General features: G+C 40.0%; 1 protein-coding gene across 3 annotated transcripts in view; it reads left to right on the top strand.

Annotated features, from left to right (window-relative positions):
• ATP2A2 (ATPase sarcoplasmic/endoplasmic reticulum Ca2+ transporting 2) overlaps positions 1-25,204 on the top strand; it is a 41,357-nt gene that overhangs the window by 14,473 nt on the left and 1,680 nt on the right. The window contains exons 6-20 of one of the 3 annotated variants that reach the window (XR_795452.3): positions 6,579-6,659; positions 8,118-8,203; positions 9,066-9,530; positions 12,058-12,146; positions 14,143-14,245; positions 14,759-14,890; positions 14,978-15,100; positions 15,282-15,500; positions 16,809-17,144; positions 17,368-17,588; positions 18,368-18,570; positions 18,961-19,046; positions 19,502-19,635; positions 20,513-20,630; positions 20,748-22,296. Coding sequence is in view for 2 of the 3 variants with exons in the window: in XM_019621018.2 (XP_019476563.1) it covers positions 6,579-6,659; positions 8,118-8,203; positions 9,066-9,530; positions 12,058-12,146; positions 14,143-14,245; positions 14,759-14,890; positions 14,978-15,100; positions 15,282-15,500; positions 16,809-17,144; positions 17,368-17,588; positions 18,368-18,570; positions 18,961-19,046; positions 19,502-19,635; positions 20,513-20,630; positions 20,748-21,017 (2,666 nt within the window). In the remaining variant the exon portion in view is untranslated. Of the gene's footprint in view, positions 1-6,578; positions 6,660-8,117; positions 8,204-9,065; positions 9,531-12,057; positions 12,147-14,142; positions 14,246-14,758; positions 14,891-14,977; positions 15,101-15,281; positions 15,501-16,808; positions 17,145-17,367; positions 17,589-18,367; positions 18,571-18,960; positions 19,047-19,501; positions 19,636-20,512; positions 20,631-20,747; positions 24,704-25,204 lie in introns of those variants that run through there. The other 2 variants (XM_010720107.2, XM_019621018.2) reach the window with 2 other exon arrangements.

Below are 25,204 nucleotides of genomic sequence, written 5' to 3'. Positions count from 1 at the left end.
CACTGTAAGTAGCACACTAAAACTTTGCAGGTGTACCAGCAGTCAGTTGTCTGTGCTTGAGTGCTTGGAGACTGTGCAGACATGAACATCTTAGCTGTGTACGTTAAGAGAACTTTCTTCTGTGTCCACCTAAGCCGAGTTAGTGAAAAGATGCTGTACTGTCAGCAGGAAATCTTTGGGATGGAATTGGAGCTCAGGGGTTTGCCTTAAATTGGCTTGCAGTGCTCTAGTTCTGAGAGCTGTAGTGTGAAAAGGTTACTAGGCTACATTGTTTGTTTCTTAGAATTGATGAACTGAAAAAAATCCAGATGCTGTCCTCAAATGGCTTTTCAGTTTGCCCGTCTTAAATGGATTAACCACAGTGCTCTGAAGCCTTAAGTTTATTGAAGGATGCACTCTAAATTGGTAACTGGTAACTGTCTTAATAGATTAAAGAGGTCCTTTGAAGTTTTAATTGAATTTGTTTGCCATGGTTAAAGTAATATTTTAAAGAGAAACAAAATAGCGTGGCTGTAGTTGTTAGAAGTTCTATCTGAAGCCCAGTCTGACAGGTTGGATAAACAGTTTGCAAACTACTTAATTTTAGAAGTACGTTTGGGAATGGAAATTAACTTTGCACACTTCTGTTACGTTCCCCTGTCTAAAACATTCTGTTTTAGGTGGTGGATCTAAATTTCTGTATTTTAACACAGAAATGTTCACTAGATGTAATCTATAAGTGACCAAGCTGGGGTCACAGCAGTCTCTTTCCCTGAGATTCTGAGCGTTGATTCCTGTGATCTAAGTTCAGTCTGTAAGTACTCAATAGCTTAAGAACTGACCCAGAGTTCCCAGAATTTCATGCTTATTTAATTGATGGATATGCTTAAATATTTCATTTTAAGTTTATGCCTGGCACAGAGTGTACAAGTGTGCTTTGCAAGGCTTTTCATTTTAGCTGTAGAGCTCTTCAAGACTTTCTAAAGCATGGATTACCTCATAACTAAGGAGGAGAAATTTTGGTGTCAGGGAAGTTGGGAGGGAATCTTCTTGAGCCAAATTGTGTCAAATTCCAGAGTGATTATGAAGGACCTACAGGCCTTATTCCGCATACATCAGTGTTGCAGATTTTTCTTCTTAGATCTTTCTCTGTGTTATTTTTCTCAAGGAAAAGTGTTCAGCTTAGGGAGCAAAAAACACACAGTGATATGATGGAGTGGGACTTAAATCCAAAATGTTGGCTTATCCCAAAAGCACTCTGCTTAAAGCAGCTGCACGTTTTTCTTTCTCAAAGTGAGTTGTCAGGTCTGCTTGTAAAAATGAAGCACGTGCTTTGCTTCTTCCATGAAGTACTGCTTTTGAACCAGAGAAAACGGGAGTAATATCAGTGGTTAGTAAATATATACATGTATAGATCTGTGGGCTTCAGTGGACGCTTTGGCTGTCAGCCTCTCCTAGCACATGGGAGGCAGTTTTGAGATAACCAAATGCAGTCCAGGCTTCATTCCGTTCTCTGCTGACATCATGCCCACATTGTGGCTGTGCATGAGGTTCAAGTCAGGACACAGCCTAAACCCAGGTCACCTGCAGCACACATTTGAGACCTTAAACTTATCTGCATTCATGTTTTGCTGATTCTCACAGATTTTTCCTCTGGAGTTGCTGAACTGTTACATAAAAATAGTGAATTGAATTCTGTTTTAATTGTTGAGATTCAATAGTGTATCTGGTGTTCTGTCCACTGAATAGAACTGATACTGCAGGGGGGGTTTATTATAAGCAGAAGTAGTACTGAAAAATGCTTGAACATCAAGATAATGTTCTGCTAATACTGTAATCACTTTGGCAAGGAAAGTGTTTTAAGGCAAAGGAGAACTTGTGCTTTGGTGCTGTGCTGATTCATGTAGTACCCAAGTGGAGTCTGATTAGGAAATGGGACTTCTGCTTCAATGGGTGGATGTCACCTACTCCTTTATCTGATCTAGCAAAAGTTAAAGCTTAGTTTCTTCTTTTTCCTACTAGGTACTTTTATAGGCTGATCACAAGAGTTTCAAACCCAGAAGGAGTTGTTGGTGTTATAAATGAACACTCTGATTGAAAACTGAAGCGAGGCAAAGTCAGGTTAGAAGTGAGTGCAGCTGTAGAGGTGAGGTATCTGGCCACTGGCACAGCTTCTTACATTCTGATGCCCTCTTCAGAGAGAATGACATGTAGAAGTGTATTATTCCCAACCTGTAAGAATTAAGATAGGAATAATTTATTTTACATAGTGCCTCATGCAGTATGCGTTTTTTTTTGTAAATCAAAGCATCTGTTTGGACCTCAATACATACTGGGTCCAGAAAGCTGATTCTTTTGTTTCTTTTTTTACCCTAGTCTTTCTGGTTATCATTGACAGCAATGCAATATGGATATTTTTATGCATTAATAACTATTGTTTTAATTTCTACCTTTGGCAGTTCTTAGATTTGAATGAGTACACTTCTTCATGCACTGTTTAGTAAGCTCTGAGGACCATTTGGGAGAGAAGGCTACTTTGTGAGCATGAGCTAAACTGTGGTTTGCATCACCAATGCCAAGAATTGATAGGTGGGCAGTTGGACTGGATGATCTTGTAGGAATTTCCCAACCTTGGTGATTTTATGAATGAATATATTTTCTAAATTATGTCTTGGCAATTAAAGCAAACTCTATTTTACTAGTATGGTTAAGACTGAAGAGACCACTGCTGTTTTAGTCCTCATCTTGTTGTGAAGCAATCCATCTTACAGTTCTTGAGCAAGTTGCACTTAGTGGATTTCATAGGCATTCCTCATTTTGATAACATTTGACCTTGTGTGAAAGACTGGATGGACTTAATCTTCCTGTTTTGAAGAGCTCCTGAATTTTCTTAGTGTTTTTATTATGCCCTGAATAGGAAGTGTTAAGTACTTTGTACTTTCATAAGGCTGGACAGGAATGCTATCAAAGTAAGAGGAAAAACGGATATAGAGGGAATGTATCAAAGAATATGTTTTAGAAGTAAAGGGGAGGGTGGGGGTGACAGTTCTGTACTTCTTTCTCTCTGTCTGGTGTGCTATGGAAGGTGATCAGGATGTTTTGAGTCACTTTCAAGAAAGTATTGTAAAATTTGCATTAACTGAGAGGTAGCAAGACTTTTTTAATAAGTAGAAATTGGTAAACTGCTTCCTGGTGTTCAGTGTTGGAGGGATCAGAGGCAGCTAGCAGAGCTGATAGTAGTGTTCCAAGTACACACTTCAAGTGGCAGTTCTGTTTTGAATTCTTTAGGATCTGCCTTTGGGGTTATTCTGGAATGTGGCTGATTCTGCTTTCTGAGCTTCCAGTCACCCACAATTCAGAACATGCAGAAAAGCCTTTGGGAGCTGGAAGATGCATGACCTTCTGGCTGGACTTCTGAAGCAGGGTCTGAAATGCAAATAGCTTTGGCTCTTTCCCTTCAGCTTCACAAGTCATGTTGGGCAGCCTGGGTGCTGAATTGCCTTTTGAGGCCTTTTTTTCACAAGGAAGCTGTTTTTAGAGAGCTGCAGTCATTCCTGCAATTGGACACTGCTTTACTTGAAGTATGCCCAACTGCCAGGTGGAGTTACAACAGGCCTGAAGTTGAGTGTCTGTGTAAATGATTGCACGTGTGGAGTGGAAATTGACCTGTAGTGCTGCCACAGCACTGGGAGGAGTGAGATAAGAGGTGGGGAGCTTTGAACTCCAGAGGAAAGGCCGAGGCATTAGGTGTAATCAGTTGGGATGGTCGTGAGATAATGTTTCTTGTAAGCACCAAGCAGAACTCAGTGATTTCAGGTGTTAAACTGTCCGTGTTTTGAGTAAAGTTGTGTCAATTGTTTCAAGTAATTGACATAACTTTGTTTATATCACAACTAAACGTGACTCCAGTTTCTGTCAAGAGGTAGAAACTGTAAATTGTATGCCTCAACATAGACTTGCACAGTTAAGTGGGTTTTTTTAACACTTACTAAGTGGTTTTTCCTCTGACATTTCTTTGTGTGCAGAAGCTCAATATTAATGCTGAAGCAGTGTTCTGTGCAGGAACAAAAAGGATTCTGTGAATAAAACCAGTGATTTGAAACAAACCCTGCTCCGACTCTTCCAAGCAGCAGTGCTTTTTATAGCTGTAGGGGCTGTGTTCTCAGTTGCTAAGTATTTGGCTAAACCATGCTTCAACAATATGCATCCGGATGATTTTGGAAGCAGCTTGCTTGATTCTCTGGAGCTGCTGTAGAAATCAAGGAACTGTTTTGGATTCATTTTTTAAACAATTGATGAAATTCCTTCTGCAACTGGCTTGAGCTTTTAGACTTAATGCTGTGAGATGGTAGTTTTGTTACATTCAGATTGTGGTAATCCTTCATTAAACAACACAAATACATTTTTCCCCATTTCTTGTTGTCTTTCAAATTACAGCTTTGGGTAATACTTCTGATTCTGTGCTCTAAAATGTAGTTGAACAACAAAACAAACAGCATGAAAACAACAGGAGATGAATTTCTGTGTTCAAGTATGTGGAAAACAACCACCTGCTTGTAGATGCAATCTGCAACAGACTGCTCACAAAAAACTTCCTGTGGGTTCCTATCTACTGCAGGATAATTTTCTATCTATAGTTTCTCTTATGCTCATAAAAGAGTGTTCAAGATGATACATGGCTCAGAGTGGTAGCTAACATTTTGCAGAGAGCTGCTCAGAATAGTTCCATCATTGATTCTGATGTAAAGCTTTCCTACCTATTGGAAATACTTGGGATGTTTTACTACCACCTTCTAAATGGAGATGGTGGGGGAATATGATGTCTGCTCTTAAACTGCTGAGGTAAACAGCGCTGATGATCGAGGCGGCCGATGATGCTCAGGAGTAGCTTGCATTGAAATATCAGTGCTTGGATATTGGGAGGAGTGCAAAAAATGTGTGCCCAGGCTGATGGGCATTGCATCCCATTGCGCTGAGGTCTTAGCCTGTTGTTCAGTGATAGCTGAAAGGCAGCTGCCATTACATGTCTGCATATAAACCTCCTCATGACATCAGGAGAGTCTATTGAATGCTTTGGCCATTTTTGGCTGAGGTCACTGTTTGTCTAATGCTATTTTCTCTTGCTGCTCAAGGGCACGGTGGCTTAAATTAGTTTTCACATGCTATAATGATACAGAAAGACAATTTGTGTCTATTTATGGGATCCCTTCATATACACATGCGTACCCAAGGACATGTCTTGCTCCTCAAGCAAAGCTATTCCACCTTTGCTGCTTTTATTGATTTGGGGACTTTTTTGACCTTAGGAAAAGTCACGTGCTGCAAGTTTACTTAATGTTCAAAGCAGCACTTAATCCCCTTTAGCATTTTGTTCCTTAGTTTTCCTGTCTGAGCAAGTTATGCTGCAAGGCTGTAACACCACTGCTGCCTTCTCATGGCATTATTTGTTAATGTTCATTATTGCTGTCAGTTGCATAAGCAGTTCCTGCAGGAATTGCAGTTTGGTTTAATTTTACTGCAGGGACACAGAGTCTATTTACTGAGAAAATCGTCTCTTATTAGCTAGTTATTGAAGTGTTCTCCTCTGTCATTGTGCATTGTTTTATAATAATAATAATAATAATAATAATAATAAAAAGAATTTAACGCTTTAATTGCACTGGTAAATTATGTTAGGGGTAAGTTTGACTTGTGTGTCCATTAGAACAAAATAGCACAGCTTTAGTTCTTTAACTTCTCTTAAAAACCAGAAAAAACAAGATGAGAGAAGGTAGAAAGCTGGAAGAATCAGTTCTGGGATGCTGAAGATGTGGGAGCAGAACTCTGCCTCTAGAGGAGTGTGCTGTTACCTCCTGCACCACGTGCTGCCTTGCGTCTCAACCACGTGCTGCAGGAAGGTTTTTTTGTGCCCTTACATTAATTGTAGGCTGTTGTGCTCTACAAAATAGAAACGTCTAATGAGATAACACAGCATAGACTTCTGCCAGATTTTGCAGGGGTTTGATCTGGGGTGTATTTAATACAGCTGTACTACTTGATGTTGGTGTGTGATCTGAATTTAGCTTCTAACTTGAACAAGTCTGGCAGTATTTGAAGTATAACACAAAAAAAGCAAATCTGCAGAGGCAGTGTCCAAATAAACAAACATGGATCGAGTTCTGATCTGTGGAGAACAGAAAACTGACTTTGTGTAAAGGAAACGACTTGTCAGCCTTTCTGAGGAGGAGACTTGATTCTTACCTTAGCATTTAATCTGGTTATTTAAATGTATTCTGAAATTGATGTCTTCCAAGAATGTTCTCCCTTTGCTGTCATGTTAAGGTCATGTGATGAGGGAACCAGTAGTGATTTATGGAATGCTTTGTTGAGATTAAGTGGAGGTAGAGATTTTGAAGACAAATTTAATTTGCCAAAGTATATTGGAAACTCATAAAAGTAGGGTATTGCAAACCACAGAAGCAATAAGCAGCTGGTAGTAATGGTAATCATTGGAGAAGTTACTGCAAAGTCACTTTCCTGACTGATAGAGCTAATATACATTTGGTTAGAAATCTCTCAAATAACTGAATTGGAACTTTGCTTTACTCATTTCTTTGCAGTTGGAGACAAGGTTCCTGCTGATATAAGAATCACTTCTATCAAATCTACAACTCTAAGGGTAGATCAGTCCATTCTCACAGGTATGAGTTGTGACTTTTTGATTATTATGCATACATTGGAAGTGCCTTTTAACTGCTTTATATGTTATAGACAAGTCTGTAGCTATACCAGTATTATATTAAAGTGCAGCAAATTTCTGATGTAGTTAAATCTTAGTGGTTGAATATGTTGACTTTGTGTTCACCTTACTGAGATGAATATTCTTCCTGAGACTTGTAGTGCTTTCTTTAGTCAAGAGACAATAGAAACTTGGGGGGTGGGGAGGGAATAATTTCTATTCTAGTTTGTGGTCTACATTGAATGCCTTGTCTCTCTTACTAAATGTCTTCTGTAACACCTGCTTTCTTGCACAAGAGAGTGTAACATTTAAAATACAAGCAGTTTTTAAACTACTGTTTCTAAAGCCTTATTTGATGAAATTCTGTGCACACATGTTCATGTGTTTTCTGATGCAGGCTGAAATGCAGGAGCTATATTTAGAGCACTTTTCAGATTAGTTGAAAACAAAACAAAGTAACAGTACTACTGAATATAGGAAAGAAGCTAGGAATCAATCAGCCAGGCATGCTAGTGCAGCCTTCTCTCAGCTGGAACATGAAGATCTGTCTGCCAGTTTTGGTAACATAAATATAAATGTCAACTAGCCATGAATTTTAAAGCAGTAAATTATTCATCAAAAAAAGAAATCCTGATCTGTCTTGAAACAGGCTGCACATTTTCTTACTGTGAATCCTGAATAGCATAAGAGTGATCAAGCATAAGTATGCAGTGCCTACATTTTCTTACAAAAAGTAGTGTATGCTCTTAGCACCAGTCAGAGTTACCACCCTTCTGAAATCTGATGGGTAGTAATTGGCATCTGCTCTTACTGAAAAATCTTTTTTTTTTTACTGTATGCCATGTGTATGAGAAGTGATACACTTAAGGTGTTAATGGAAGAGGTTTCTGAAGACTTCCATCTAAAGGAAGTGACTGAGAGATGCATCTGTTGTTGAAAAAATAAGAGTAAAAATCTTAAATTCTGGCAATGAATGCATAACTACTATTGTAATTATTTAAATGAGAACATAACTCTTCCAATACATAGAGAACAGAAAAGCTTGTGGCTGTGTGAGAAGCACACAGAACAGCACTGAAGTAGAAACTGGTTTGTGAAGTAAGGATGAGAGGTCATCCTTCATGCAGTAGTTCTTGCTGCTTTAAAGTGATGAGTGAATCATCTGCTGCTTATGTCCTTTAAAAGGGATATGATATGTGCTTTGTTGAGCCTAAACATATAAAATGTTTACTTACATCCTATCTAATTTTCATTAAAATACAGTTCTTAAACATTTCCTGTTTCACTTAAGCAGTCCATATCATTAGAAGAAAGCAGTTGGACATTGTAAAAATGTTTAGGACTGCAGATTGACTTTTGATTCCTTACAGAATTTAAATGGTATATGTGTAATCTCTTAAGACTGTTGCCTTCCTTTTAGGTGAATCTGTGTCTGTTATTAAGCACACTGATCCTGTACCAGATCCTCGTGCTGTAAACCAAGACAAGAAGAACATGCTTTTTTCTGTAAGTTTTCTGTGCAAGTTTAAAACATAATAGAAGTAATACAGAAGCTGATAAACTAAAGCAAAGAGAACTCAAGGTGTGCATCTAAAGGCCGTGGGACTTCTTGCTCTGTTCTCTGTGCACATCTGTATGCGTGTCTCCACGTGCATCAAACTGAATGAATTAAAGATTAGTAGTGGCTTCTAATAAAAGCTGTCCTTAGGGAGGGTTGTTGAGGCCAGTTTATATGAGGAAACTAATTTTTGTCCTTTGCTAGAAATATACTGAAGGACATACACTTAAAGGGACTCCTAAACTACTTTTATAAAGTAACTGTTCTTAAGAGTGATAATAATGCTCATCTAAACTGTGCTGTTGTGTAGCTGAAGTTAAGAACTAGCTTGCTATTAGGGAAAGAAACTGTTGATTGAAATTTTTTCCAAGGAAGTGGTTGAATGCCTTTCAGATATTGAAATAACAATTCTTATTGTTGGTGAACTCCTTGCAGAAAGCCATACTGTTCTTACTCATCTTAAATGTTCACGCACAAGGTCCCACAGAACACATGTATTACAGTAAATAACATTATTAGGATTGTGTTTTGCCAGATTAAAAGAAACAAAAGCTCTTAAGATGCCAGTACTTACCAGCAGATGGATTTGTTTACACTACTTATAATAGATCAATCTTTGTTCATATTGACCCTAATTTTTTTAAATAGAAATCCTACACTGGAGTTTTCTTTTGTGTGTACTGGGGAATGTCATTCTTCCTGTTCCCCTCTTTCATGACTGAACTGAAACACAGCCTCTCTAATCTGCCCTTGTAAACATTGCTGTTTGTCATTTGACTGCAAGTTTTTCTTCTCTTTCATTTACGTCAGGGTACTAACATCGCTGCTGGGAAAGCTATGGGAGTGGTAATTGCAACAGGAGTCAACACCGAGATTGGCAAAATTCGTGATGAGATGGTGGCTACTGAACAAGAGAGAACCCCACTCCAACAAAAGCTGGATGAGTTTGGAGAGCAGCTGTCTAAAGTCATCTCACTGATCTGCATCGCTGTTTGGATAATAAACATCGGTCACTTCAATGATCCGGTTCATGGTGGCTCCTGGATTCGAGGTGCTATCTATTACTTTAAGATTGCTGTTGCTCTTGCTGTTGCTGCTATTCCTGAGGGCCTGCCTGCTGTTATTACCACCTGCTTGGCTCTTGGAACCCGCAGAATGGCCAAGAAGAATGCAATTGTTAGAAGCCTTCCCTCCGTGGAAACCTTGGGTTGTACCTCAGTTATTTGTTCTGACAAGACTGGTACTCTGACCACCAATCAGATGTCAGTCTGCAGGGTATGTTGAAATGACTCGCTCATTTTTTTCTCTTCAGCCACTCTGAATAGTCAGTGTTACTTGAATTCTTCTGGTTGTGAGGTTTTTGGTTCTCATCTCATCAAAATCTGCCTTTATTTTCCTAAGATAAGCTTCTATGTTGATGTCAGATTTCCAATGTAGAGTGTTGAAGGCTTTTATTTTCTTCCCTTACTTAGACATGGCCAAAAATAGCTGCACCCCCACTTGGTGTAAGGGACAGTTGTTTGCAAGCAGCTTTCTATTGGCTGGCTGTAGGCAATTCAGTCTCCTGGTGGTGATTTACTCTGGTTTGTCCCGTTACAAGAAGGATGGGGTGGGGTACATTGTAAGCATAAAAACATTTATCTATGTATGAAGATGTCAGGTGGGAGAAGCTTAGCAGTGAGAAAAAGCTAAAGGCTTTGCTGGCAGTAACTTGGATAGTCTGAGGTATTTTCACTATGAACGTTCTCACCTTCATTTGGTTGTCTTCTCTAGCCACTATTGCTCTGATGTGCTTTGCAGCGTTTCTCAACATGCAATGTTGTCAGATTAATCAGACAACTTAGCAGTGCAAGTGATGCCATCATCTGCATTGCCATGGTCATATTCAGTGTATGGCATGTTTTTATATTGGAATAATGCTGGTGTGCTCACTTCCCTTTCTCCCAGCTATTCCTTCCTGTGCTCAGGGTTTTTGTAGCTAGTCTAATGATATGCATGTTCTGTTCCCGTTTTCTGTGCGTCCCACATACTTGATCCTCTTCACAGGAATTTTATGGAGAAAACACTGTTATTTTAATAACTGTGGATGTTCAGCAACATAGCAACTGGTATCAAATGTTTGGTCAGAGTTATTACATGGGGTTAGATTTCCAAATGCGTAAACATTGAGCATTACAGACTGGTATCTTTGGCAAGTCTTAAACAATTTATTCTCATGTGATTGTTGGCTTCTTCTTTTTAACTGGCAGTTGACTTGTTCTACTTGCTTAAGTGTTTTAGTATTTATACCTAGGAAACACAAAGCAGCTGCTCATCAGTATTCCAGAGGAGGTTACTTGCAGTAGAGTTGCATAACTGCCCTAGTCTTTGCGGAGGTTTTTTTATCACCAAATGAATGCTGCCAAAAACGAAGATGCCAAAAGCAGAAGGCTTCATGGTAAACTCATCAGTTATGAACCTTCAGATGTGTTTACTTAAAAGCTCCAAATGCACTGCTCCTTACATGTGGGGGGCTGAATACTCCAGGTCTTGTGCCTTGCTACTTACTGGATCCTCATTATTCTGTAGCTGTCTCAAGTTGACCTTAATTGTGAAGTTCTGCAAAGCATGGCCAAATCCTAGTAACCTATAGACAGTACGTGGATTCCTGGTTTCTCTTGAAGCAGTTGACTTGTCTAAGTTGTGAAGAAGAATTTTTGCAGTAGTAACTCACTTTGCAGTTTTGTTTGTCATGACTTTGAATAATATCCTAAATACTTCAGAAGGGAAAGGAGAAGATTTGAGGTCTTGTTTTCATGTCCTGATCTGTCCTGTCAGGCAGGAATGCAGTTATTCTGCCTTATGGCCTCTTAAATCATCAGCTTGTTGAGTTTTTGGTTTTTAAAATGACTTAAAAGAGTGTGGGGACTCCAGATATTGATGAAGACCACGTGTGCATCAGCTAAATGTCAAGCTGTGTTTTCCAAAATGCATCCCTAAAACATACGGCAAGGTAATGAGGGCAGAGCGAGATGTTGCTCAAGTATGGTTTGGCAAAATGGCTCATACCAAAAAGCCAGAAAGAAACGGGATTAAGGTGTATTTTTCCTCTGCTGCCACTCCAGCTACTCCTGATAGAGTACCAGCATGTTTTTATCTTCGCTTTCCCAGATTTGAGTCTGCCTGCAGCTCAGAGTACGAATGCATCCTTTCAATCAGTGCATTCATTTGAAAATAACTTCATCCTGTGCTGCCTGGGCACTCAAGCTGTCTGAATGTTTCACATCTATCAGTGCGCTGGGTATTAAAGGACTTAGCAAGAACCAGGATGGAAAATGCTTTCAGTGGTATTAAGGGAAACTCACTGTATTTCAGCTCTTGACTTCTACCTCTGAAAGCTTCTGCTATTTGTAGATGCTTTGTGTTTTTGCTTTGGCAAGAATTTCCAAGCTGTCCTGCGCTGCTTTTGATTGGAACTCTTTTAAGTGTATACATAAGAATTAAAGTTTGAAGCCCAGGAGGCATGGGCAGGATGATGAGCTTAATTATCATGATACTGAGTGTACACAGTATCTGTTTGTCAACTCTTCGGTCTCCTTGTGCCTCCATTCACTTCTCAAATGCGATCCGTTAGGCAGAAGTGCTGATCTCTGTGCATTAACAGATCAGGGATGTTCACATACATGTAGGATCTAAGTCTGGTTTTGTCTAGTTTGCATATTGAACACGGACTTGTTTCTTGTACCTGCTTGCTTAAGGCCTTTTTAAATCTTGTGTATTAATGACTGCTCAAAGGCAATAATGCTTTTAACTCTAATTTCAGATGTTTATCCTGGACAAAGTGGAAGGAGATAGCTGTTCTCTGAATGAATTTACTGTAACTGGTTCGACATACGCTCCCATGGGAGAAGTGTAAGTGTTGCTGAAGTTAAATACTTGTCTGTTTATTCATTGGCTATTGCTTTAGACTTGGAAAGTTGAGATAGAATTTTTGTTAATATGTGGAAGCTCAGTCAGTGAGAATGCCTGCTGAAGGGTTGGGGAAACATAATTAGCAGTAAAAGGCAGCTAAATTCTAGGAAAGTGAACCTTCATGAAACTTCTATATACTCCAATATTGCAGCTTTCCATTTCTAAGAATAAGTTAGGGGTAGACTGAGACAACTTCGAGGGTCCCTAGGGTTCTGCTTTTAGAAGACAAGCCTCTCTGTTGGGTTCTTACTGCTCCTTTTGTTTGGCCAGTCTGTAATGTTTTTAATTTTATCATCTCAGTTGAATAGAATTCTACTATCTGTGAAGTAGAATTGGATTCAGTTATTTTTAAACATCTCAACCTTGTGGAATTTCAGATACAGGCTCTGACTTGGTGCAGTCTTCACCAATCTCAGTAGCAATTATCTCTCTTTAATTTTCATAGCAGTTAAGACCGTAATGTTCTCAGCAGCTGGAAACCTTCATTCCCTGAGTCTTTTTTTGTTTCAAAGCTAATTGCTTTCAAAAGCTTATGCTGTCATTCCAGTAGACAGAATTAGACAAGGTGACATTCTAGATCTTGTAAGACATCTAGCTATTGTGCTTTAACTGGTCCCTCAAAAACTGTAGGTAAGTAAAATAATACAATTCATTGAGGTGGCAGAGGGTGATTACAAGAAGACATTGGTGTATGTTAACATTCTGTTTTCACTTGCTGGAACTGGGGCTGTGAACAAGGACGTTAAGAGCATTGCATTCATGTACTTACAGAACACTGTGTGAAAGGGAAGTTCACCACCACAAGTTATTTTTTGGCATGGGATAGTGAATAGCTGAGTTCTCAAACCAACTAAAAGAGTTAAGAGCTTGAAGCTACTGAATTCTCCTTGCGGCTCTAAGATTGTATGCAAAATGGGACTTTAAAGGCCAGAATGGCTTTGAAGATGCATTTGTTGGTAGGCTGTATTATGCAACACTGAAATTCATTTCCAGTACTACAAGAGGCTGAACAAAAGCTTACATACTCAGATGTCATAGGCAATGTTAAGCATTCTTAGGGGGTAGTCATCCACTTTTCTCTACTATCGGACACTCTTTTTCTCCTTGAGAGTTTTTATGAGAGGTGTTGCATGAGAACTATGGTTTACTGGTTTTGGTAGTAGAAAAAGTAACAGCACTGGATGCTTCTTTTATGCTTACTCTACAAGTGTGCTGTTGTTTGAGGAAAACATTCATTTATTACCCATCTCTTTCTAAATGGGAAAGCAGTGAAGTTGCTTTTTTTATTTGTGATCCGTAAGTGGTGTATTACTTTGGGATGTTCTGCAGAACTTACTGTCTGGTGGGATTTGTATTGTGAAATGACTTAGCTTTTCACTGGTTTAGAAGATTCACATTGAGCACAGATTAATTTTTAAGAAATGACGAAGTATGAATGCACTTTCATGCCTGCCCAGTTGGTGCATAGCAGTAAATATGCAGAATCTGCAGTAATGCTAAGGAAGGTAAGCTCCTGATGTATCCAGCTATATCCTTCTCCTTGGAACTCCCCTCCAAGTCATGTGTGCTCTAATGCTGATTTCATATTCTGCTATCACCAAGCTTTTTATGTGTCTCATGTTGCTGTATGACAGCCACCAGAGGAAATAAGGGTTTGCAATTCAGGCAGTAATTCCATCAGTAATCACGTTCTGTTATGTCTGATCTAAAATTCAGATTTTGCTTTTATCAAATCTGCTTTTCTAAGTTATTTCTATTGATACCGTGTTCTCCTGAAGGGTATTTGGATTCCCTGGTGAACTCTGTAGTTCCAAGTCCTTAATTACTAAGCATAGTACTAAATGAAGTACAGTAAGGGCTTAAAGAGGAGAAAAAGGATGAAATGCTGCTGCTAAATAACAAACACAATTTCCTACTTTTTTTTTCCTTTGGAAAGGCATAAAGATGACAAACTTATTAAATGTAGTCAATATGATGGCCTTGTGGAACTGGCAACGATCTGTGCACTCTGTAACGATTCCTCTTTGGATTACAATGAAGTAAGTACATGTCCTGGGACAGGGGAGAGTGAGAATGAGGATAGGTGTTTGTTCTCATCTGTCTGTGTAATGCCTTTCAGTGGTAAATCCCCTTCTATTCAAGGAATGGTATTTAGGCCCTCTTAAGTATTAATTCGGGGAATGACTTGTTTGTTGAACACCGGGAAAGCTTAAGCCAGGCAGTAAGTGTAATCTGGAACTTGGAGGTCCCTTGTTATGTATGATGCACTGCCACTTTGTTGCTTTGCTTCACCTCCTTAAGGTTGCTACATCATGACTTAAATGCTTAATAAAATACTAACATCCTTCTCAGCTTGTACTAAGAGGAAAATCTGGAAATATTCTACAAATTGCACTTCAAAATTGCGTTTTAAACATAGTTCTGCTTGTTTTGTAAGCTATAGTAAGGTTTGTTTTTTTTCCCACTGTGAAACTTGAACTTTGTCTCTGGTAGATTCTGATTGAGGCTTAACATAAACTCCTGTGTTTTTGTTTGCTCTGTGTTATCTAAAGGCTAAGGGAGTATATGAAAAAGTTGGTGAAGCCACAGAAACAGCACTTACCTGCCTGGTTGAAAAGATGAATGTGTTTGACACAGACCTGAAAGGACTTTCTCGAATTGAACGTGCAAATGCTTGCAACTCGGTCAGTACCCGTATCTGGAATTCACCAGGGAGTGAGTTTTGTGATACGTATTGTCTAAATGTATTGCTATGCTGCTCTTTTTACAAGGTGATAAAACAACTTATGAAGAAGGAATTCACTCTGGAATTCTCAAGAGACAGAAAGTCAATGTCTGTCTATTGCACACCGAACAAACCAAGCCGCACGTCCATGAGCAAGATGTTTGTTAAGGTGGGTTTGTGCTGGAGAAGTGCAGCTGTAGGGTGGCTGCGAAGGTGACATAATGCTAAGCATTGTGACAGAAATCACTTCAGCTTGAAAATGAAAGACTTCAGTAATTTGAGCAAATGTGTTGGATTTATTAAACTAAGGTTTTTTTCTTTTTTTTTCTTTTTTTTTTTTCTTCTACAAGGGTGCTCCTGAAGGTGTAATTGATAGATGTACACACGTCCGTGTTGGAAATGCTAAAATACCATTATCCTCAGGGATTAAGCAGAAAATAATGTCTGTTATTAGAGAGTGGGGAACTGGTAGAGACACACTGCGTTGTTTGGCTCTGGCAACCCATGACAATCCTCCTAGGAAAGAAGAAATGAATCTTGAGGACTCCTCAAACTTCATTAACTATGAGGTAAGCTTTAGTAAAGGACTGTTTATAAGATTTCTCCCTCTCCTAAAGTGGAGAATGGTGACTCTTTGTTTTCTTGAGGAAGTTATGGCTGAGATTTTTGTCTTACAAGATGTTTTTGATGCCAGACAATGGTTAGCCACATCTGTGGAGGAAATTGTCAGTTTGAGAAAAGACTATATGTGGCTCTGAAGAAATTCAAAGGATAAAATTCAGAAATATTCCATGATTTATGATAATTGGCCCCTCCCCCAATTTGTTCCCCTGGTTTATTTTAGGTTTAAAAGAAAAAACACTTGGTTCTTAGTGGCTGGTTATATGTGCTGCTACAAATGTAAGAAACCAGCTAAGCTGCCACCTGCAAGTTGTACTGTTTTGCATGTATACAAACAGTCCTTAAGGTCATAGCACTGCAAACTGCAGAGGCTGAGTCTTGAAAAGTCTCCTAAAAACCACATTGTGGTTTCAGCTTTAAAGTTTCCTAGTTGACATTGCTCAACTGCAAAGACCCCTTTGGGGATTTTGTGAGGGAACCTATTTGCCATTTTGTGCTCCGAGGATCAGGTTTACTTCCCCTCCTCCATGCTGTCAGCTGCAAAAGCTCTGTTTGTTATTACCCCAACTACTGTAATTTTCCAGTGGAACCTGCATCTGGGACTTGGGGTGGGTGGGTGGCAGGGGAGTGACAACAATTGCATGAGTTTTGTCTTGGGCACTGTGCTCTTGACACTGATAACAAAAAAGAAAGACTTGACTGTTTGCAAGTCAAATTTGCATGATTGACAATTAGATCGTGGTCTAGATAATTAAATGAGCATATTTGAAGCAAGATTTGGAAATACAGATTACCACTGCAGTGTGTGGTTGTACTTTAGGAATTAACTGTGTCTTTTTTTAGACCCCTCACGTAGCATTGTGATTCCAAAAACATCAACTGCTACATTACTTTCTCTTAGTAATCTGCTTGTAGATGTGACCTTTCAGTTCTTCTCCCACTGTTTGGATCCATTGTCAGTGCTAAAGTGCTGTGAAAACTTAGGGTGAAACAGAACCCCTCAGAAGTGACTTCTTTGAATGATGATGACTGGTGATTACATCACATGTAATACACTGGCTTTTACTAAATGTCAGGATGATATAGGCTTCAGTGTGTGATTGTTCAGTGTAAAATCACAGGATATGGTGGACTGGGAGCAAACACTGAGGTCACTGCGCTGAGATGTTACTCGCATGCTGAACAGACATGGTTATTTTGGTAATGTCAGATGTCTACAGGATTTTGTGCTGAAACTCAGTGGTGTGTCGTTTCAGACCAATCTGACCTTTGTGGGCTGCGTGGGAATGCTGGATCCCCCAAGAATTGAAGTAGCTTCCTCTATAAAGCTGTGTAAGCAAGCTGGTATTAGAGTGATTATGATTACTGGTGATAATAAAGGCACAGCAGTGGCCATTTGCCGACGCATCGGCATCTTTGTGGAAGATGAAGATGTTTCTACCAAAGCTTTTACTGGCCGTGAATTCGATGAGCTCTCACTCGCTGCCCAGAGAGATGCTTGCCACCATGCCCGCTGCTTTGCCCGCGTGGAGCCTTCTCACAAATCTAAAATTGTTGAGTTCCTTCAGTCTTTTGACGAGATTACAGCTATGGTGAGTAATGGAACTTTTTACATGATTTGAAAGGCAGTGCTGTTTTTAAACCCGGATTTCACCATGGTAGACTCATGCCTTGTTCTGAGATTCTGCTTTTTCCTGAATTCCATCTCAGAATAGTTCTGCCCTTAAGTGATGTTTAGAGATCCAGAATACAGGACCCAATGTAAAATTCCTGTCCTGTGTGCTATAAATATTTTCTCTGAACTTCTTGTTCTAGACTGGTGATGGTGTCAATGATGCCCCTGCGTTGAAGAAAGCAGAAATTGGAATTGCTATGGGCTCTGGTACTGCAGTGGCTAAAACTGCTTCTGAAATGGTTTTAGCAGATGATAATTTTTCAACTATTGTAGCTGCTGTGGAAGAAGGACGTGCAATTTACAACAACATGAAGCAGTTCATCCGTTACTTGATTTCTTCCAATGTTGGAGAAGTTGTTTGGTAAGTTTAACATGGTGGGGTTTTTTTTTGGACTGGAATAGTGATGATGGATTTGTCTTTTCTTACTCATTCTGGTATTTCTCACTAAAACCAGAGAAACAGGCTGTCCAAGTGGTGGCTCACTGTAACTGTAGAGTGGAGTCTGTATACTTCTAAGCTCCCTAATATTTACTGGAGAATTTTAGCATACTGAAAAAACATAAGCATAGAATTGCATATAATGTTCTAGCTCAGTAGGTGACCAAATGCTGTACTGCTATTTCTGTGTTTGAAGTGCATCTTTGTGAAACTTAATTTTAAAAATTGGAAAGTAATAACTTCTTTTTTAGAAGATTTGTTATTTCCTATGACTTTGCCATGTGTATAACTTAAATGTTTCTGTGACTTTAACCTCAAGTTTCAGAGGAACGTGTCTTATGTTGGGGAGGAATGTTGCCTCAGTGCCACAGAATACATTTCTGGTAACAGAATGCAGATATTGGTCCCCTAACAGTTTCTTATATCAAAGCATACCTTCTCTGAGAGCCAAACACAATACAATGTTTGACTTGTCCTGTTTTTCTTGTAAACTTTAGAGCTGTCCTTTGTGTGGCTCTTGCTGCAGGCTTCTGTTCTTGGAGCTGTGGAAGTTAAATGCCCAGCACATTTCTGGAGATGCTGATGGAAATCCAGCTAAATCAAGCTTAGTCATTTGAGCTATAATAACATGATCTCTGCAGAAGCTTGTGTTTTGTAGACAGTGGCTTGTAAGCTTACATAACTGGTCGGTTTTCTTCTAGCATCTTCTTGACAGCTGCCCTGGGTTTTCCTGAAGCTCTGATTCCTGTCCAGCTGTTATGGGTGAACCTTGTGACGGATGGTCTCCCTGCTACTGCTCTGGGCTTTAATCCTCCTGATCTGGATATCATGAACAAACCACCCCGCAACCCCAAGGAGCCACTGATCAGTGGGTGGCTCTTCTTCCGTTACCTGGCCATTGGATGTAAGTGGTCAGAGCTGCTTGGTTTTTCTGAAGGAAACTAAAGCATGTAGACTTTTTTTTTCATGATCCTCTTTGGAAGCAGCACCTGATCTTTTATGCTCAAGTCTTGAAAGATAACAATAGATATTCCATGGAATTGGTTTTGTTTGCAGTTTATTCTTTGTATGTGTGTGTGTGTGTGTATGTGTGTGTGTATTTGCATGTGGTGCTATGATAGAGTGGTAAAAGCAGTGCTTTTTCTTTCTGTTGGTAACAGCGGAGGCAGAAAAAGCCATAGTTGTGTGACGTAAGCATGACATTTACCACTTCATCAATCCTTTTGATTTTTGGCAAGTGAGATCTTTTCAATGGGATTCGTAACACTGAAAAAAGCACTTTGTTGTCCTTAAGGTTACGTTGGTGCTGCCACAGTGGGTGCTGCTGCTTGGTGGTTTATTGCTGCTGATGGTGGTCCAAGAGTTACCTTTTACCAGCTGGTATGCACTCCATTTCACTTCTTGGAGGGGGTGAGGTGGGAGGGAAGGGACATTTGTGATTACTACTTGAAAGGACTGTAGAAAAACGCAGTATTGTATAAAGATGTTTTGTGTAATGACATTTTTTTTCAAACTTGATTCACGTTCAAGCTTTGTTGTTGCATTAGTCTTAATATTGAGCTGAAAGTTGGTGTGACTGAACTTGTAAAGCATCTCAAGGACCAAGTGGTGTCCTGTAAGTAGAGACTCACAGGAAAATTTCTAGTGCTGTTGAACAGCTTTGGGTTGTTTTTTTTTTGCTTTTAGTGTCATATGAGACACTGCTGTGTCTCCTGTATTTCAGTGCTTGCAGGATTCATATTAGAAAGTTTTCTTAATACTGCTGACTTCCTGAGCCTATTTTACATTCTGAAAGTTAAGCTGTCCTGTTTCATTGTCACATTGTCCTGTTTCAGAGTCACTTTCTGCAGTGCAAAGACGACAACCCAGACTTCTCTGGTGTCGACTGTGTGGTTTTTGAGTCTCCATATCCAATGACCATGGCTCTTTCTGTACTTGTCACCATAGAGATGTGCAATGCCCTCAACAGGTTTGTATCTCCAAATCAAGAAGGAAAGCTTTTGCATAGCTTATCTAAAGTTGTACCTTCTGTGTAGCCCAGCTCTCTTAGTTTCTGGACAGCTCAGCTAGTAAATAATGAGTCATGTTTTCTTTCCAAATCCTGGTAGTGCAAACAAAATGACTCTCCTAGATAACACTTGAGACCTCTTATCTTAAGGTATATTGTTAATCCTGCCAGTTCATTCTGAGCATGAGCAGCTGAAATATTTTCCATTATTTTTAATCTTAAGATTAATCAATACAGATTATCCCTCCTGTGTTGGTATTAAGTGATACCAAGGAGAGAACTAAAATAAGAATATTGAAGATATGGAAAATAACTTTTCCTGCCCTAAGGGAGTGTGGGTTTAGCCAATTAATGTTAGATTATAAATGGAAACCACTAAATAGCACAGTGTCAAGGGTATATTTCTTCAAATAGCTTAGAGGTCAGTTAATTTTAAAAACAAACTAAATACTGCAGTAGTCCTACATAATAAGATACTGATCTACATTTGATGTTCTGGATCTCAGGCTCTTCTGCAGCATAGCCTAAACGCAGACTGAATCTGGAAAGCAGATTTTAAGAATAAGCATTACAAAAGTGCAAAGATCTGACCCTCAGTATATGCAGTCTTTAACTGAGCTCTGAGGGAACAACTGGAAAGGCAGGAAGGCTGTCGTGTGCTGTTGTACCCAGCGTTTCCAGTATCAAAGTTGTAACCTACTTAAAATTTAGTGTCCTCCTTTCTGTGGTGACTCGGATAATTGGGACTTGCCACGCTGCTTCCTTTACAGCATTACTGATACACTGTATTTCCTTTGGTGCCTTGTATGTACACACACGTACTGTGTTTCCATTGCAGTCTGTCAGAAAACCAGTCCCTAATGAGGATGCCCCCATGGGAGAATATCTGGCTGGTGGGAGCAATTTGCTTGTCCATGTCACTCCACTTCCTTATCCTCTATGTGGAACCGCTGCCGGTAAGTGCTTGTCTTACATCCATCCCTGAGCTCAGAGATGGAGCAGAAAGCCTTGTGTGGAGCTTAAGGCAAGGGCCGGAGGTGAAGCAAAGCTGTAATGCTTGGCTGTTCTTTCAGATTATCTTCCAGATCACGCCTTTAAATGTGACGCAATGGCTGATGGTATTGAAAATTTCACTACCTGTCATTCTGCTGGATGAAACACTTAAATACGTGGCCCGTAACTACCTGGAACCTGGTAAAGATAGTGTGCGGCCTGCCACCAAACCGTGTTCTTTGTCAGCATGCACCGAAGGAGTTTCCTGGCCCTTTGTGTTCATTACCCTGCCCTTGGTTATCTGGCTTTACAGCACAGACACTAACTTTAGTGATATGTTCTGGTCTTGACTGACATGGTGACAGTTTTACATTCAAAGAAAAAGTTTAACTTAATCAATTTTTTTTATTGTTTAGAGCAACTGTCTATTTCTGCTGAATTTTCACATGAACATATTTGCCGGTGATGGAGGTTTCATATTCTAGGTTTTGGTTGTTTTTTTTTTTTGCTTTTTCTTCAGTGGGGGCAATATATTCCTCTTTTATACACAGTTAAAGTGTCCATTGACATGTACAGAGAACTAACACTATTTTATGCAAATATTTTTTTGTAGATGAAAAGCATGTACAGTGTTCTGTTCAATAGTTTATTCATCATGTAAAAAAAAAATTTTCTTTTGAGCCAGCGGACACTATCAAACTAAATTGGCAGCAGATTTTAGGGAATGAATGTGTGTCGTCTAAAACTAAAAAGAAAACAAAAGCATGTAACTGTTTGTCTTCTGCATGGTCATCCAGACTTAATTTGTCATACGGTCAGATTTTATTTTATTCATAAGCCAAACTTTCTGCACTGGGTAGAGAGTGCTGCTGCCTCGGTCAGCGTTTCTTCTTGGTTTCCCCTCTTCTTGCTCCCTTGCTCTGGGTTCTTGACTGTCCTTGTTTACACCAGTTTCTGTATGAGGTATGCCTAATCTTGCTCGTGCAGAAAATGCCATTCCAGGTGCAGCCTGCTGGGGTTCTTCCATACTCAACACACGTAGGTTTTTGTTTTTTAAAAAAGATTATTTATTTAAGTGTCTATTGTATTTTTATTGTAAGAGACCTTGTTTTGCCAGCGTTGCCCGTGATGCAGGGATAGGGAGGTCGACTTAAATCTAAACCAAGCCTTTTTAACCGACACAACCTGTTTGATTTCCAAAAGAGGGTTTCAGTTGATTTTTTTAATACCTTATATGTAGGATTGTTTCTCCCCCGCCATTTTTAAGATCGCAATTTGTAATAAGACCTGGAAAAACAACTTGCACTGCATAGCTAGAAATGGGATTGAGTACATTTAGGGCACTAATGATACGTCGTGTACATGGAGCTGCTCTGCTGGCCTGTTGTTAGCCTGACTTGAAGTAACAAGCTCGTGTGTGTTTTTTGTAAAATCTGTAAATAGCACATGACCAAATTGAACATATTGTATAGAACTATTTTTATTTTGATGTGGCACTAACCACCTTCATTATTACGGTAAATGTTAAAGCATGTTTTCAAATTCAGTCCTGTACCAACAATGTGTAAGTCATTAACAGTCCTAACTGTGGTGTTTTTCTCCAATGCCTTCCAACTTTCATCGACTAAAGTGAGTATTTCTCTTCCATTTCACCATGCCAGTGGTGACTTGCTGTAAAATAGCATATACTGTATTCATGTTGAAGAATAAATAGTAATTTCCTTCATTCCCACGCTGTGTTTTGTCAAATTCTGCTGTGCTACATTATTATCACCACTTTAGACTCTTACCTTATGGTATGGAGCTCCACTTATTGATTCTGAAGGTAGAGAGCTTGCTTTTGTTTTGGCATACTTTAGATCTTACGTTGTAGCACTGAAGAGCCTTAGCACCTCCATGATCTTAGCTTCTGCTCTTAAGTTGGAGATAAAACTGGATAAACCTCTTACTGGAGACAGTGACAGCTGTTTATATGAGTTTTTTTAGTGTCCAGAACCCTTGTGGTCAAGTGCTGGCTTATCCTTAAGCTTTTTCCTCTCTGAAATGCGGGAATCCCCTCAAAGCAGACTGGCCCATCTCCTCTAATTGCTAATCCCAGTGTTGTATGTGCAGGTGCTCCTCTTTGCAAAAACAGCTTGTTTCCAGAGCCTGGAAACACTTTGAACCACAGTCACATGATAAGACAAAAGAACAGGCTTGGCTTAACAGGATAGGCTTTGAAAATTGTACTGGGGTCACTATGCTTTTGTGGAGTAGCAGGTGCTGTGTTATCTTGTGTTGGCTTGACTTTAATAATCCAATTCAAACAGCTTTCTTATTGCTCACAGAGGAAAATGGTAGTTAAAAGCTGTGTTCTGCTGGTGCCAGCTGGAATCCAGTGAGCACAGCTAATCCTTTAGGTTTCGGTCTTCAAATGTACACGCTAACCCCAAAATACACAGAACCTGTTTGAAATCCCACTGCATTGTGAATACTTGCTGTTTGTAGAAATACTGACTTCCTTTCACTGATGCTGACGTGACCAGGGGATACGGACCTGATAAAATAGGTGTTCTGCAGGACTGCAGGCACTGATCTCCCTTGAGTTCTCCCTCTCTTCAATGTGGCAGAAACCTGTCTGCCAGACTGGATGTTCTGTGTTGCCATAAGGCCAATGGCCAGCACCAGTCAGGTGCTGTATCAATATTGAATGAGCAGTGTAAGGCTTACCTGCTTCCTGAAACAGGGAACTAATAGGTCATGTGCATCTATTTTGGTCTGAAGGAATCCTAAATCACGGGTGTTGTCATTATTTGTTTTAAAGAACACTAGCAGATGTGCTCCCAGCACTGTGGCCACACTCCTAAGAATTCTGCTACCTAATGCCCTTTCTTCCTGTCTCTAAGAAGCTGAAGGGGAAAATGGCTGGAGAAATTAAATTCGGTCTTTCAACACCTTCTGCAGGATCTCTGTCTTACACACTCAGCTGTTTGTGTTGAAGCCAAAGCTTGCTGAGAGCTCTCATAGCAATTAACTCAGGGCATCTCACTTGTATTTAGAGCCTTCTGTTGCTTGGAGTTTACCTTTGAGAGCTGGACAGCTGGTGGGTAAATGTGGCATTTATCCCTCTGCTGGCATCTGCAGCCTCAGGAGCCCAGTTCTGTTAGAATATTCCTAGCTTGTTCGGGCTGTCTTCATCTACCTGTTTTTCTTGCATTTTTCCTGGTCTTGTCTGGATTTCTTTGTGGAAACGGAGCAGTAGGGTTCCCTATGATCAGCACTTAATGCCATTCAGTGGCAGTGTCACTCTGCTTTCAGTACTTGTGCTTTCCCAGTGTCGCTGCCATAAGATGGGTGCCAGGCTGATGTGGACTTAGCATAGACTTAGTAGCCAGCATCTCAAAATTGAAGTTCTTGCTTAATCTCCTTGTCCTGTATTTCTGGCCTCCTCACTGTACTGGGGTCATCTGGGGACAGAAATGGAACTCCTGTTTCAGTGTGTTAGCCCTGTGAGCATGCTAACAGAAGCACTTATGCAGGTAGAAGAAACACAAAGGTATCTGTTTTATCTCACTCTATTTTTAGAAGGTAACTTCCTACCTTTTGTTTCCCTTTGCTCTCATCTCACTGAGCTGCTTCATCTCTGCAGTCTTCTGGATTCTGTAGCATCCTTAGTGCTGTTGCATACTGCTGCTGTGTTTTGGGGGGGTGAGATTAGTATCCATTGTGATTGATGGTGCACGGAACATCAAGGCTACAGGCCTATGCTGGGGAAGCAGTGGGTTTTGCTATGACAGCAGCTCCTCCTGAATTCAGTGTTCTTTAGGCTGGTCCAAATCAGAGCAAAGATGATGGTCAGGCAGCTGCAGTCGTGTCAGCAGCGTGGAGACAAAAGCTTTTATCTTCCTCGTGCCCTGGGCTCTCTTAGCTTTCACGTGTGAGTGGTTCCAAGTCCCACTTCAGAGCTCCACAACTAGCTGTGCCTTTTTGTTGCCCAGCCACTGAAATTAGTTCATGGTTTTTGCCTAAAGCATTATTGAGAGAGAAAAAAAAAAAACCTCAGTATGAAAGAAGCTGCAGAAAAATACACACCAGTCTGTCAGAGTGCTGCGAAGCTCCTGGTTGTAGAGGGGCCATTCTGGAAAAAGCTAATGGTAAGAAAATGAGTTTTTAATCTGATGATAAAATGCAGTACAGCAGTCCTCTGTCACTGTTCCAAGAACACAGCTGATGCACAGAATGTATCTGGTAACTGCTTAAAGATGGTTGAATTCGCTGAGATGAAGGGAGGTAAAACTGATACAAAGCTGTCTGTCTCTTGCACCTGTCTTGTTTACCTTTTTGCACTTCTAACCATTAACTGTTTCCCTAATCTCTGCTATTTACATCCTTAATTACATTAATATCATGCATTCTCAAATCCTAGCAGGAGAAGCTAAATTTTAGTGTTGAAGCAGAGTTTTGAAGAGCCACCATTCAGTTCCAGGCAGTCAGAGATACACCCTTCTTCCTGACACGAGGCCAACCTGGTGCTGTGGTGTGGGGTGAAGTACACCGG

The sequence above is a fragment of the Meleagris gallopavo genome, chromosome 17 (assembly GCF_000146605.3).
Source record: "Meleagris gallopavo isolate NT-WF06-2002-E0010 breed Aviagen turkey brand Nicholas breeding stock chromosome 17, Turkey_5.1, whole genome shotgun sequence".
Lineage (NCBI taxonomy): Eukaryota > Metazoa > Chordata > Aves > Galliformes > Phasianidae > Meleagris > Meleagris gallopavo.
Note: the sequence above shows the minus strand (reverse complement) of the source record. Positions and strands in the feature narration are given on the sequence as shown.